Source organism: Sapajus apella, unplaced genomic scaffold (assembly GCF_009761245.1).
Source record: "Sapajus apella isolate SASKATOON/1434 unplaced genomic scaffold, GSC_monkey_1.0 scaffold6, whole genome shotgun sequence".
Taxonomy (NCBI): domain Eukaryota; kingdom Metazoa; phylum Chordata; class Mammalia; order Primates; family Cebidae; genus Sapajus; species Sapajus apella.
The window spans coordinates 41,886,112-41,899,910 of record NW_022436946.1 but is presented as its reverse complement, the minus strand read 5'-3'; the positions used below and the strand labels follow the sequence as shown (position 1 = coordinate 41,899,910).

Genomic DNA, 13,799 nt, shown 5'->3' with positions numbered 1-13,799 from the left:
GACCATGACTTACTTCAGCTTCGAGTTCCTGGACTCAAGCAATCCTTCCACCTCAGTCTCCCAGGTAGCTAGGACTACAGGTGTGCACCATCACAGTTGGCTAATTTATTTATTTTTTGTAGAGGCAGGGCCGTGTTATGTGGCTCAGGCTGGTCTCAAACTCCTAGGCTCAAGTGATCCTGCTGTCTAGCCTCCCAAAGTGCTGGAATTACAAGCATGAGCCACTATGCCCAGCCTAGATTTCTGTTTTTTTAAAAAATTATGTTCTCCCTCCTTGATTTCTTTTCTGTTATGGACTGAACGTTTGTGTCCCCTCCCAAATTCCTATGTCGAAGTACTAACTCCCAATGTGAAGGTATTTGAAGGTGGAGCCTTTGGGAGGTAATTAGGTTTAGATAAGGTTATGAGGGTGGGCTCCATGAGGAGATTCGTGTTCTGTTTGTGTGTATGTTTTTGAGACAGAGTCTCGCTCTGTCACCCAGACTGGAGTGCAGTGGCATGATCCTGGCTCACTGCAACCTCCGTCTCCCAGGTTCAAGTGCTTCTCCTGCCTCAGCCTCCCAAGAAGCTGGGATTACAGGCACACACCACCACACCCAGCTAATTTTTGTATTTTTAATAGAGGTGGAGTTTTGCCATGTTGGCTAGGCTAGTCTCAAACTCCTGACCTCAAGTGATCTGCCCACCTGGGCCTCCCAAAATGCTGGAGCTACAGGTGTGAGCCACCGAGCCTGGCTGGGATTAGTGTCCTTAAAAGAAGAGGAAGAGAGGCCAGGGCTTGCTCACTCCACCATAGGAGGACACAGTAAGAAGGCAGCCATTGCCAAGAGAGCCCTCACCAGAAGTGAATCCTGCTGCACCTCGATCTTGGACTTAACAGCCTCCAAAAAAATGAGAAAATTAATTTCTGTGTTTAAGTCACCCAGGCTATGGTGTTTTGGTACAGTAGCCTGAGCTGACTAAGACACCTCCCCACCTCTATTTAAGGAAGACCGGCTTTGTCCCTGTCCCTGCCCATAGCTTTCCTTGAGGACATTCCTCCTTGGAACTCACATTCTTTCTTTATACAAAACTCCCTTGGGGTTCTGAGGAGATGCTGCAGGGGAGCAGAGGTAGAAGAAATTAAATAACTCATCATGTTTAACCTCAGACTTTAGTCTAAAAACTTGCCTGCTGGAAATACAAATTGGTTCCAATAACAAGAAGCCTGTGGCCAGTGACCTAATTCCATTCCTAGGAATCAGCCTGTAACTGAGTCTACTCGTACCTTTTTCCTTCTGCACCTGGGGGAGAGATTAAACACCCAAGAGATGGAAGGGTCAGTACCTTCTGGCCTTGAGGCCTGCTTTGGTTAAATCTGGGATTCTAATTAAATAATCATTGCACTAACACTTCCTTAGGAAAGTAAAATACCCAAACAGAATAGATTGCCTGCATCACAGTGAAGGCAGAAGGGGATGCCTGGAGGTGGGAGTGGAATGGCCCACCTTTCTCGTGCCTTTCAGAGATGCAAATGGGGTGGGATAGGATTCCGATGCTGGGGCTTTCTCCCACCAACTCCTTGTTGGGTTCAGATGCTCGTCTGTGTCCTGAGAGGGGCTGAGACTGATGAGGAGGTGGGGAAGGCTCCTGCTCTGCCTGGTGTGGAAAGGAATGGTTTCATTTCTTCCTACCGAAGGAACCCAAGAGAAGAGACAATGAAGTTGGTACTCCATGGGTACCGAGAGAGAAGGAAGAAAAAGAAAAACAAAAAATATTGTCTGATATGGTTTGGCTGTGTCCCCATCCAAATCTCATCTTGAATTGTAGCTCCCATAATTCTCACATGTTGTGGGAGGGACCCCATGGGAGATAATTAAATCATGGGGGTAGTTTCCCCCATACTTATCTCGAGGTAGTGAGTAAGTTTCACCAGATCTGATGGTTTTATAAGGGAAAACCCCTTTCACTTGGTTCTCTTCCTCTCTTGTCTGCCACCATGTAAGATGTGCCTTTCGCTTTCCACTATTATTGTGAGGCCTCCCTAGCCATGTGAAACTGTGAATCCATTAAACTTCTTTTTCTTTATAAATTACCCAGTCTCGGGTATGTGTTTATCAGCAGCATGAAAACGGATTAATACACTATCCTTAAGTAAAGTAGAATTCAGAAAAACATCTATCTGTGAGAGTCATTTAATGGAAAGCCGTCCACTATGCCTTGTGATCCCAAAAATCTTTAGTAGAAACCATACATTTCAAGAACTGCTTGGTGAGATTGGGTTTCTTACAGAAACGGGTGAGGAAGCACGTTCTGTGCATCAGCGGCAATGGGATCAAAACGTCAGCCCAGCTGATGAGAGTGGGGACATGGACCATCCAGGTACAGGCATCCCAAGCTCAGCAGAACTCTGATCACCCAGGGGCTGGAGCTGGTTTGTACTAGTTCATGAAAGAGGATTGTTACATCTTCAGGAGTATTGCAAATGAATTGTTAAACACAGCCCTTATTAAAAATCATGAGCTAGAGGTTGCAGTGAGCTGAGATTGCGCCATTGCTCTCCAGCCTGGGTGACATAGTGGGATTCTATCTCAAAAAAAATAAATTAAAAAATAAAAATAAAAATTACAGTATATACACTTACAATTTAATTAAGTTTGTAGGGAGTCTCTGAGCCTACTCTGGCTCAGAAGGCTGCCCCATTCGCAAATCGTTCTTTACTCAGTGAAACTAAACAAACAAAGTTTGTTAAAAACAAAAGTAATAAATGCTGACAACTCATCACTTTCTAATTTTACGACTGCATTTATGTTTCCAAGGGTTTGCTGCTGTATATCTTTTCTCAACTCCATGTTCAGGGACGTCACATTGGTGGTTCAAAATTGGTCATGAAGGGAATATTTACATCTTAGAATCTGGGAAATGCTGTGAATTAGAGCTGGATTTATTATTGTATTAATTTATGGACTGTAAAAAGTAATGGAGAAAATGTTTAAAATGCAGATTAAACTTAAAAGCATGTCATGTCTATAGCTGTTACACTGTGAATAGCACAAAAAACTTAATTTCTTTTTTGTCTTCAAAAACTATTATCCAATCCAGGCACAGTGGCACATGCCTGTCATCCCAGCTGTTTGGGAGGCTGAGGCAGAAGGACTTCTTGAGGCCAAGAGTTCAAGGCTGACCTGGTGCAGTGGCTCATGCCTATAATCCCAGCACTTTGGGAGACCAAGGTGGGCAGATCACTGGAGGTCAGGAGTTCAAGACCAGGCTGGCCAACATGGTGAAACCCCATCTCTACTAAAAATACAAAAATTAGCCAGGTGTGGTGCTCGCCTGTAATCTCAGCTACTCAGGAGACCGAGGCAGGAGGATTGCTTGAACTGGGGAGGCAAAGGTTGCAGTGAGCCAAGATCACGTCACTGCACTCCAGCCTGGGCAATAGTGGGAGACTCCGTCTCAAAAAAAAAAAAAAAAAAAAAAAGTTCAAGGCTGCAGTGAGCTATGATCTTGCTCCTGAATAACCACTGCAGTCCAGCCTGGGCAACGTAAAACCCTGTCTAATAAAAACTCAAACTATTATCCAATTTAGCAAGGAAGTCATTTGTGGTCTTGACAAACAAGGAAATCTCTGACATACGACTTCACTGTTGATACTCATTTTACTCCTTAACATAAGTGAAAATAACAACGAACATTCATGTCAGAGCTACACTCAAAGTGCCAGCTGTAAAACATTTCCAGCCTATCAGTCCCCCAGATTCACTGCTGAGCCTCACCCCGACCCCTGTTCTGTCCCTGGGTGCATGGGCATTGGGGGCAGGCAACAGAAGACACAGGGGAGACAGTCCCTACCCTAGGTGCTGTGCAGTGTTCAACCCGAGGAAATGACCCCTGCCTTGTGACTGTGTCATCATTTCCCCCACAGACCACATGTGGCATTCCATACCTGTGGTCAGCAAGAGAGGGACCCTGGAAAGAGGCACAGGAAGGGTACTAGGTAGACACTCTTCCCATCTGTACTATTAAGCCATCTTTTTTTATTTTTTATTTTTTAGATAGAGTCTTGCTCTGTCACCAGGCTGGAGTGTAGTAGCACGATCTCAACTCACTGCAACCTCTGACTCCCTAGTTCAAATGATTCTCAGGCCTCAGCCTCCCAAGTGGCTGGGATTACAGGCACACGCCAACAAGCCCAGCTATTTTTCATATGTTTAGTAGAGACATGGTTCCACCATGTTGGCCAGGATGGTCTCGATCTCCTGACCTCGTGATCTGTCCACCTCGGCCTCCCAAAATGCTGGGATTACAGGCATGAGCCACCACGCCCGGTCTATTAAACTATCTTTAATGTTTGTGATACAACTCCAAGCAGTACAACATCTGGGTCGCCACAGAACCAGTGACACCAATTCAACAGTTCTAATGAAAACACGTTTAGAAAGAGGCTGTAAACAAACGTTGAGACAAACAAATAAAAACCCTTTCTACTTAAGTTTGAATATTCTCTCCCTGGAGGTGTTTGTGAACCTGACTCCTGTTACACAGGACAAAGGGCACCTACTTTTTGGGAAAAAAATAGGGAAGAGAGAACAAAACAATTCAAAGTACTGAAAGATTACAAAAATGTTGCATCTACCAATATTAATTAGAAAATTACTTTCTCAAGTGAATTTTTCAGTTAACACAAGCCTGTCTTTTAGGTACTCAACAGAAGCTGCTAGATGTTCCCAAATATCCATTCTCCTTTCTTCCTTTAATAATGGACTTCCTGAATTTTAGCTGATCACCCAGTAACCAGCACTACATTTTCTAGCTTCCCTTGGAGCACCGGAGTGACTAACTGCTGGCCTGGGGAATGCAAATTGCAATAGATGTGCAACTTCAAGAACTGAGTCCTTCAAGGAGACAGGCATGCCTTCTGCTAGCTCTATGTTCCCATTCTGTTGGCTAATACAGTGGGGCAGTGGGACCTGGAGCAGCCACCTTAGAGCAGGAGGTAGAAATTGTGTTCTAACATGGCAAAGCTGGCTGGGCATGGTGGCTCATGCCTGTGACCTCAGCACTTTGGGAGGCTGAAGCGAGAGGATCTCTTGAGCCCAGGCATTCAAGACCAGCCTGAGGAACTTGGTGAGACTTCATTTCTACGAAAAACAAAAAAAAGTAAAAAATTAGCCAGGCATGGTGGCACGCATCTGTATTCCCCATGACTCAGTTGCTTGACCTGGGCAGTTGAGGCTAGAGTGAGCTGTGATGGTGCCACTGCACCTCAGCCCCGTGACAGAGCAACAATACAGGAGCAGCGCAGGTCCCCACCCCATGGAGCCATCGTTTCAGCCTTCCCACCTTTACCATGAGGGAGAAATTAGCTTCTCTTCTTTTTTTTTTTTTTTTTTTTTGAGACGGAGTTTCGCTCTTGTTACCCAGGCTGGAGTGCAATGGCGCGATCTCGGCTCACCGCAACCTCCGCCTCCTGGGTTCAGGCAATTCTCCTGCCTCAGCCTCCTGAGTCGCTGGGATTACAGGCACACGCCACCATGCCCAGCTAATTTTTTGTAGCTTTAGTAGAGACGGGGTTTCACCGTGTTGACCAGGATGGTCTCGATCTCTTGACCTCGTGATCCACCCGCCTCGGCCTCCCAAAGTGCTGGGATTACAGGCTTGAGCCACCGCGCCCGGCCAGCTTCTCTTCTTTAAAGCCACTGTTATTTGGCCCTAGCTGAATTGGTATCCCGAATGACACAATTACCAACATCTTAAGTCATTTTAATGATTTTGTTTTTAATATTTCAAGGATATCCTTTCTAGAACATGCCACACTTTTCTTAACTCATTAGACAGAGCAGACAGAATACCACTTAGTCTTTGTTGACTTGAGAGGCATAATTGCGTCCTGAATAGTCACACAGAGCGATGGCTGAGCAGCGGAGGGCTGCTGCCTCCTGTGGGCTTGGCTGATTCACGCCTAAGTCCTGTAGTTTCTCTGCAGCTCTTTCCTCTCACTTAACTATCAAGGATCAAATAAGACATACGCAGAAAGCGCTTCCACCCGGAGCCTCAAACGTAAAAGTATTCAATAAATACTTTATATGATTATGATTGCTATTAGTATTATTATTACCTTGTATTGGGGACAAACAGCTATTTTTCAAAACCCAGCACTTGTTTCTTCTGCTTAAAGAAAAATCTCAACCAGGAAGACACAGAAGGTGGAAATCTTACCATTAGAGACATGATAACCAGCTGCATCGACAGAATGGAAACTAGGATTTGTCCTTAGTGCAGCCCCTCTCTGTCTCTTTGAAAATGCCTTGGTGGTCTTTCTGGTCATGAAATATAAAGAAAATCTACCTATTGATCTTGGGGAGTCTCTGAATTAAGGACCTCAACCAATAGCCGATGTTTCAAATGGAAAGGTAAATGCTGTGTTTAATAACGAACAAGGCTATTTTCATGGTCGTCAGAATATGGCTCTTCCTAGAGCATATGATGTTCAGAGGTTTTGCTTTCTTTGACCAGGGCAAGAAGGGGGCAGTAGCAACATAAAATGTGATACTCTTCCGGCCGTGGGCCTGCCCCAGCCATGTGGCTGCAAGCCTGGGGCCAAGAGGGAGATGGCCAGATGGGCCCTGGGAGGGGGCCTGACCTATAAACTCTAGAGTATTGATACCTGACCGCCAGCGTAACCCTCCCTTATCTGCCTGCAAATCACTCATGTTGTCCTCAAGACGCAGGAAGCGGCTGTCACAGCCTGTGTTACATGTTCTTGGGACTTCAAGGGAGATCTTAGACCAGAGTTCCCACATGTGCACAGAGGTGATTGACAGGGCAGCTGGGACAGCACCAGGCAAGAAGTGACAAATGTCAACCAGCATTGGCTTGTTATACAGTCAACACAATGAGGTGTCCTCAGAATCTCCTGGAGAAGAGCCTGCCAAAGGCTTAAAAATATATTATTTTATTATGATGCTATTATTAACATCAATATATCATTATAATAATGTTATTATTGATAGAATAAAATTATCTCATTTTATAAGATTGATATTACTGTATTATTTCTCTCTTGTTAGTATATTATCATCTCATTACAAAAGTAATTATTATTCTCCCAGTGTACAGCTATGTACACAGTCCTCTCTCCCAAAATACCTTCCCCTTCAAATCTAAGGCTACTAACCAGCTGTAATTGAGCTTGTAAAAAACACGTTTACAAAAAAATGTAAACAAATTCTGATGGAAAATCTGGAAGCGTTTTCTTAGCAATGAAATACAAGATCTTTAAAAGTTAGACCAAGTAATACCTTACTTTGCTTGGTCAGGATTTTTTTTTTTAACAACTTCTGGCTCCCCAGCTGTGTCCCAGATAGTTAAAATTGTCAAATTAGTGGCCATTTGGCAAATGGAGTAAAACTGTACAATCTCTGAGCTGGCTTCTTCACAATTAAAGTCCTGTCATTAATGGTAAAATGGGGCATCCAGGCCTAGGAAATTGTCAAAATAAAACTGGGGCAATTAATAGGTTGCCAACTTTATTTTGCCAACTAAGAACATTTTTTTTTAATTACTAAATCCTATTAACATACAACATTTAATAAAACCAAACATTTTACTGCCAAGATAGTCGGAAGCAGATATTTCAGAATAAAGGATCATCCTTTAAGAGGAATCATTTGAACTTTACGAAGACTTTCAAATGGCTCTTGTTTTTCTGATGACACCATGGATGGGTGAGAACTTCGTGCAGACTGGTGCCTGGTTTGGAACTCTTATTCTAGAACATTAAGCCCACAGCTCGGGAAGCTGGCAGTTGTTGGCCTAAAATAATTTCTGTACCATTTCCTAAATATATGGGAAGTAGATTCAAGGAAGAGCAGTGGCCTACGGCCCAGAAGAGAAGGTCTATGAGGAAATGGGAGGAGGCTGCCTGCTTTGGGCAGAGCCCTGTATTGTCAGCCAACCAACCCCAAAGATTTCTTTCCAATCTGAGGTGTCTCTGAGTGTCACAAGAGCTGAAAACTACCCTTTTGAGACAGGAAAATTGCAAAATCAGGTTCATTTCATGGAATGAATTTTCCATTCTTCCTGGCCCCAGGAATGCTGAGTCTGTTAGTAATTTTCATTCTTGGGTCACGGCCCCCAGGAGAGTAGCAGAAAGGCCAAACAGGAGAGAGAAGTCTTCAGTGTGTTTCTTCAGATCCTGGATTTGCTCCCTGGATCTATAAACAGAAAGGCTGCCCTGCTCCAGCCCTCCAGATGCAATTCCCAGAAGCCAACAACTGCATGGGGAGCTGAGTGGGTGAGACTGGCCCTACGCCAGCTTCAGAGACAGTTCTAAAACTGGCATGCACGTGAAAGAAAGGAGATTCTTGTTGTCAGAAAAACAAGCAGTGAGAGAAGACTTTACCTCATGAGATAGCTGAGTAAAAGCTTCTTTTACTAAAACCAATGACCCAAAGTAACTTTGAGGAGCCTTCCCCCCACTTGACTGTTTTTATTTTCCAGCATTTGGAAGAACAATGGAGAACCAAAGGGATAAAGGTTGAACTTATTACCAACTCTCCCAGAAGCTCTTGCTACTGACCTGAAATAATTTCCATATATTTTCCTAAATATATGGGAGTTAATTGCCAATTTGCATTCTGATTTCGGTATTCAGGTCTCAAGATGGAAACATAAGCCCTTATTTCAAGAAAAATAGATGAAGGAAAACTTCTGAAGTTCATTTTTTAATGCCTGAAAGGTTTGTGAAGAACAAGCATAGTATTTTTTCCTCTCTAGTAGCCTATTCCAAAGCATCTTAAAGAAGCAACCCTCCCTTGGGTTTGAGTTGGTTTATGATCATGGTTACATCTGAGGATTTATTCTCCACCCCAGCCTCTCCAAATCACCACTAATTCTTAAAAGGGTCACAGGAATGTAATTTTGCCTGGTATGCCTCCCTGTAGCCAAACTCCATGTCAGTACCTTTTAGAAGTGGGAAATTATGACTTAACAAGCTGGCTTTTCATGATGATTCTCTGTTTTGAGGTTCTGTTTGGGAAGACTTTCTATGTCCTTTGACACTGGCCTGCTTGCGTTATTAACTTAAATGTCTCAGGAACATCATCTGCTCCTGCTAAAATAAATGACAAATGAGTTCTGGAAAGTGGCTTCAAGATTTACCCTAGCAGGAACAGTCAGGGGAAAGCTCAGTGTCTGAAACACTAATTTAGATGCAAGGTTTAATCATGTGTGTTTAGCGATGACCCTAAAATCTGCTCGCTCACAACTTTCCCCATCTGGTGTAATTTACTTTCTCCACTTGGAAAAATGCACAGGACAGCAGGCATTATGTGCTGTGTTGTAACAGACCTCGTCCGTCACATGCTTCACTGAGGGAGGCTTGTTTCTCGTCCTGTCTCTACCAAGCTTCCAACCTCTAGTGGCATTTTGCAGTGCAGGTCTGACCAAGTACCCATGCCCCAGCCCAATACCGCTGTGGAGAAGGAGATGATGGAGCCGTACCTTGTACCCAGGTTTCCGCCCTCTTTTCTTTGGGATCTTCACTGCTGGTAAAGAGCCAGCTGAGGCGGAATAAAGGTTATGAACTGCCATCTTCATAGGTGTGGAGTGAAGTGAGGGTCGGCCTCGCTTTCTCCCCGGGATCCTCTGAGACTGCATTTCTGCTGGTGCCAGTCTTACAGAATGAGGTGACAGATCGCTCACAGGCAGAAGAGGTGCTATGAATTAGTCCAGACACAAAGCAAAACAAAAACAGAAGTGTTTGTTTGGTTTGCAAGGCAGACATGATCCTGTTTGGTGATTTTGGCGATACCTACCACTTACTGGAGGGGAAGACCAAGTATGAAGGAGACAGGTACCACTAGGAGCATTTACAGTGCTGTTTGGGCCTGTGGGGGAGTTAACTGGTACAATTTGAAGGATGGTGAATTTCCATGGGGCAAGTGAAGCAGGGAAGATACTGGCTAGGCGAAGAAAACAATGGTTTCCCAGCTCCAAACACAGCGGATAATGCCACCAGCAACCAAGTGACTGAGTCTCAGTTTCCTCAGTAAGTTCAACTTTGAACTGATATAACAATAATATTAAATAAGCAAAGCCACTCTCTCATGTTCACTCCTGTCTCTTTGGTTGAGTTACAAATTTTCATGACCTCTTTTTCCCTTGAAAGAAATTTAGGTGTATCACATGAAATGTATGAAAGTTGATGGTGTCCTTCTATCAAAATCTGGACAGAGATTTATATACAGATATGTTCATTTTGACATGATTTAGAATTGCAAAAATAAAATGGATGCAACCCAAGTAATAAGAAATAGAAGAATATTTAATATATTGGCAGAATAAAACAATCAACTGGTTGTAAGCCTTTAATGACACTTTTTGAATAACATGATGTTGAATAAAGAAAAATCGCACATTAAAATGACCTCGACTATGCAAAAATGTGTAAGGTAAGAAAGTGGAAGGAGACATGCTAAAATGCAACCAAGGCAAAGATGGTAGGACTATGGGTAATTGATCACCATGTACAATCTTGTGTACGGATACCCCACATACTATAATAATCTTAGCATGGCATTAAAAATATGAATACTAAGACCGGGCACGCCAGGCACACTGATTCATACCTGTAATCCCAGCATTTTGGGGGGCTGAGGCTGGTGAATCACTTGACCCCTGGAGTTCAAGACCAGCCTGGCCAACACAGCAAAACCCCATCTCTACTAAGAATACAAAAATTAGCCAGGCTTGGTTGGTAATTACATATGTAATCCCAGTTACTTGGGAGTCTGAGGCAGGAGAACTGCGTGAACCAGGGAGGCAGAGATCGCAGTGAGCTGAGATAGTGCCACTCTACTCCAGCCTGGGTGACAGACTAAGACTGTCTAAAAAAAGAAGAAGAAGAAGAAAGAAGAAGAAGCTTCTCAGGTAGAATTGCCTAAACTTTGAAGCAAGAGGTAGTTGATCAAACTTGACTCAAAGAACATAGTGACATCATTAGCCCAGGGGTCAGACTTCCTGGAATGTTCAGGAATGTGATGAGTGAGGAGGAACTTTTAGACTTTGGATAAAATTCATTTTTAGGGATTAGTACCTTACAGTGGAAATGAGAGGCTTTTGCGTAGAAGGTGTTGAGGAAGACAATGGGGGCGGTCCCTACACCCTGGCCTGGCCCTTGTCTACAGGGACAAGATTGCTTTGCTCAGAACAGAAAATATAAAACAGTGACGTTCTTAAAAACATGATGGTAAATATCGGGCATCCTTTACAGATTTAAGGTCACTTTGTTAATTCTCTGAATATGAACAGTATTCTATCAATAACCTTGACTGTTCTTGGAAATGTCATATGTAGTAAATAGAATTTTAAAGTATAAATTTATTTATTGAAGGCACTGTTAAATAGATGAACAATGCACTATTAGACAAGATGTTTTGGATATGAATTTTTTTTCTGTTCTTGTGAGTTTAAGGAGTATACTCCATCTCATTGACTCTAAGAAGCATATTTTTTTCACACATTAGCATCTCTGAAATCAGTGAGTCATAATTCCATAGGGAGCATTTTTTTCTATCTTAGTAGTATATAAAATAATGACATGTGATATAACTAAAGGTATCTTAGAGTCAATCAATTAGGATTGGGACCCATAAGCTTATTAACATGTAAACAACAACAACAACAAATCATCCTACTTCTAAACTTAGCACCTGTACTCCATAGCGCCAACAAATACCCAAAATATTCATTTTCCAAAAAGAGGCTACCAAAAACATTGAAGGACCACCAAATTTATTTCATAAGACTTTTGCTACATGAAATTCGGTCCAAGTCCAATTTTGCACTCTTCTGATCAAGTTTCTGCTTCTTCCTTATTATCTCTATAGTCTTTAATTCAGGAATGAATGACTTTTTTCCTAGTTTAGGACATGCTTCTCTACTTTACTACTTTGCCTTTACTGAGGAGTAAATACAACCTATCCACTAACATCGAGATACAAAGTCAACAAGAGAAAACCCACGATCAGGCTGGGCACGGTGGCTCACACCTGTAATCCCAGCATATCGGGAGGCTGAGATGGGTGAATCACTTGAGGTCAGGAGTTCGAAATCAGCCTGGCCAACATGGTGAAGCACTGTCTCTACTAAAAATCCAAAAATTAGCCAGGCATGGTGGCATGGACCTGTAGCCCTAGGTACTCGGGGGGCTGAGGTTCGAGAGTCACTTGAGCCCGGGAGGCAGAGGTTGCAGTGAGCTGAGATTGTGCCACTGCACTCCAACCTGGGAGACAGAGTGAAACCCCATCTCAAAAAAAAAAAAGAAAAAAAAAAAAGAAAGAAAGAAAGAAAAGAAAAGAAAAAAGAAAGAAAGAAAGAAAAGATGCCAATCAGAGAAGGCATCGAATCTCTTTCCTCTCTTGTGGAAGCAGGAGTCCTCTTGAAGGGTAAGTTGGCTGCAGTTCGTCCCTGGTGAGTTGCAAAGCTCTGAGATGCTTCCTCACAAACTCTTCTTATTAATACGTTTTGAAGAGTAAAAGAGGGGTAACCAATTAACTAGCCCAATAACCTAAGAATTTTTATCATTCAAATAAAACTTTTTACAAAAATTTCTCAATATCTCAAAAACTTTTTTCTGAAAAAAGTCATCTTTTAAGCTGGGTTTTCTATTGTCCTGCTTCCCTCTTACTATTGTAAGGAAATGACAGGACTTGGGTTGCTTTCTATTTCTTCCCTTCCACAGAAGCACATTTGTCTTAGAGGGCACGAAGGAGCTTTCCAGGCCACTACATCTGATAAATAAATTTTATGCTAATGGAGCGACAGTAAACTGTGATTGGTGTAATACTAGGTACCACAGCAACTGGGGAGATAATTTGGAGCAAGGAAGTCTTCCCTCAGTCTTTTCAAGGCATCACACCTGAAGGACTGTATATTTCATCCATTAATCAGGAAGATGTTCTTCCCCAACTGCTTGTCACAAGTAAGTACAATTTTAAGGAACAAGTGAGAAGATTCTTAAAATTTGAAGAGGTCATTTTAACCACAGGGGATTCTCTAAATGTCTCCTTGATATAATTGTAAAGGGTCTTGAAGAAGGCGCTTCTAAAGTGCCTTTTCAATAACAGACCCAGACACTTTGGAAGACAGTAGCAGAAGTACAGGTACCCCAAAATATCCCTTTCCAAAACTAAGTCATGAACAAAAAAAGTAAAAATAGCAAAGCTCAATACTGAAAGTAAGGAAGAGTCTCAATCTTGGAATGTAATGGAAATAAGACCAATGGGATTTTTAAAACGGAGAGCATGGCTGTGGCAGATGAGCAATGCAAATTTACCATGTTTAAAGAAAAGCTCAAAAGTAATTTAAAAATGAAAATACTCAAAGGTATATTAATAGGCTACCTTCCAGAATGAAGAGGCCCTCTGAGTCTTAAGAAAATGTATTTAAAAATGGTCTGGGTGGTGTGGCTCACGCCTGTAATCCCAGCATTTCGGGAGGCCGAGGTGGATAGATCACCTGAGGTCAGGGTTTCGAGATCAGCCTGTCCAACATGGGAAAACCCCGCCTCTACTAAAAATACAAAAAATTAACTGGCATGGTGGCAGGCGCCTGTAATTCCAGCTACTAGGGAGGCTGAGGCAGGTTGCAGTGAGCTGAGATTGCACCACTGCACTCCAGCCTGGTGCGACAGAGTGGGACTAGAAAGAAAAGAAAAGGAAGGAAGGAAGGAAGGAAGGAAGGAAGGATGGATGGATGGAAGGAAGGAGAAAGAAAGAAAAAAGAAAGAAAGAAAGAGAGAGAGAGAAAGAAAG

General features: G+C 42.8%; 1 protein-coding gene across 6 annotated transcripts in view; it reads right to left on the bottom strand.

Moving 5' to 3' along the window:
- Positions 1-13,799, bottom strand: part of SCML4 (Scm polycomb group protein like 4) — a 118,047-nt gene that overhangs the window by 57,234 nt on the left and 47,014 nt on the right. For 5 of the 6 annotated variants that reach the window (XR_004267910.1, XR_004267911.1, XM_032275111.1 and 2 more), the window contains exon 2: positions 9,487-9,701. The exons of the other annotated variant lie outside the window; for it this stretch is intronic. Coding sequence is in view for 3 of the 5 variants with exons in the window: in XM_032275111.1 (XP_032131002.1) it covers positions 9,487-9,701 (215 nt within the window). In the remaining 2 variants the exon portion in view is untranslated. The remainder of the gene's footprint in view (positions 1-9,486; positions 9,702-13,799) is intronic. 6 annotated transcript variants of the gene reach the window in all.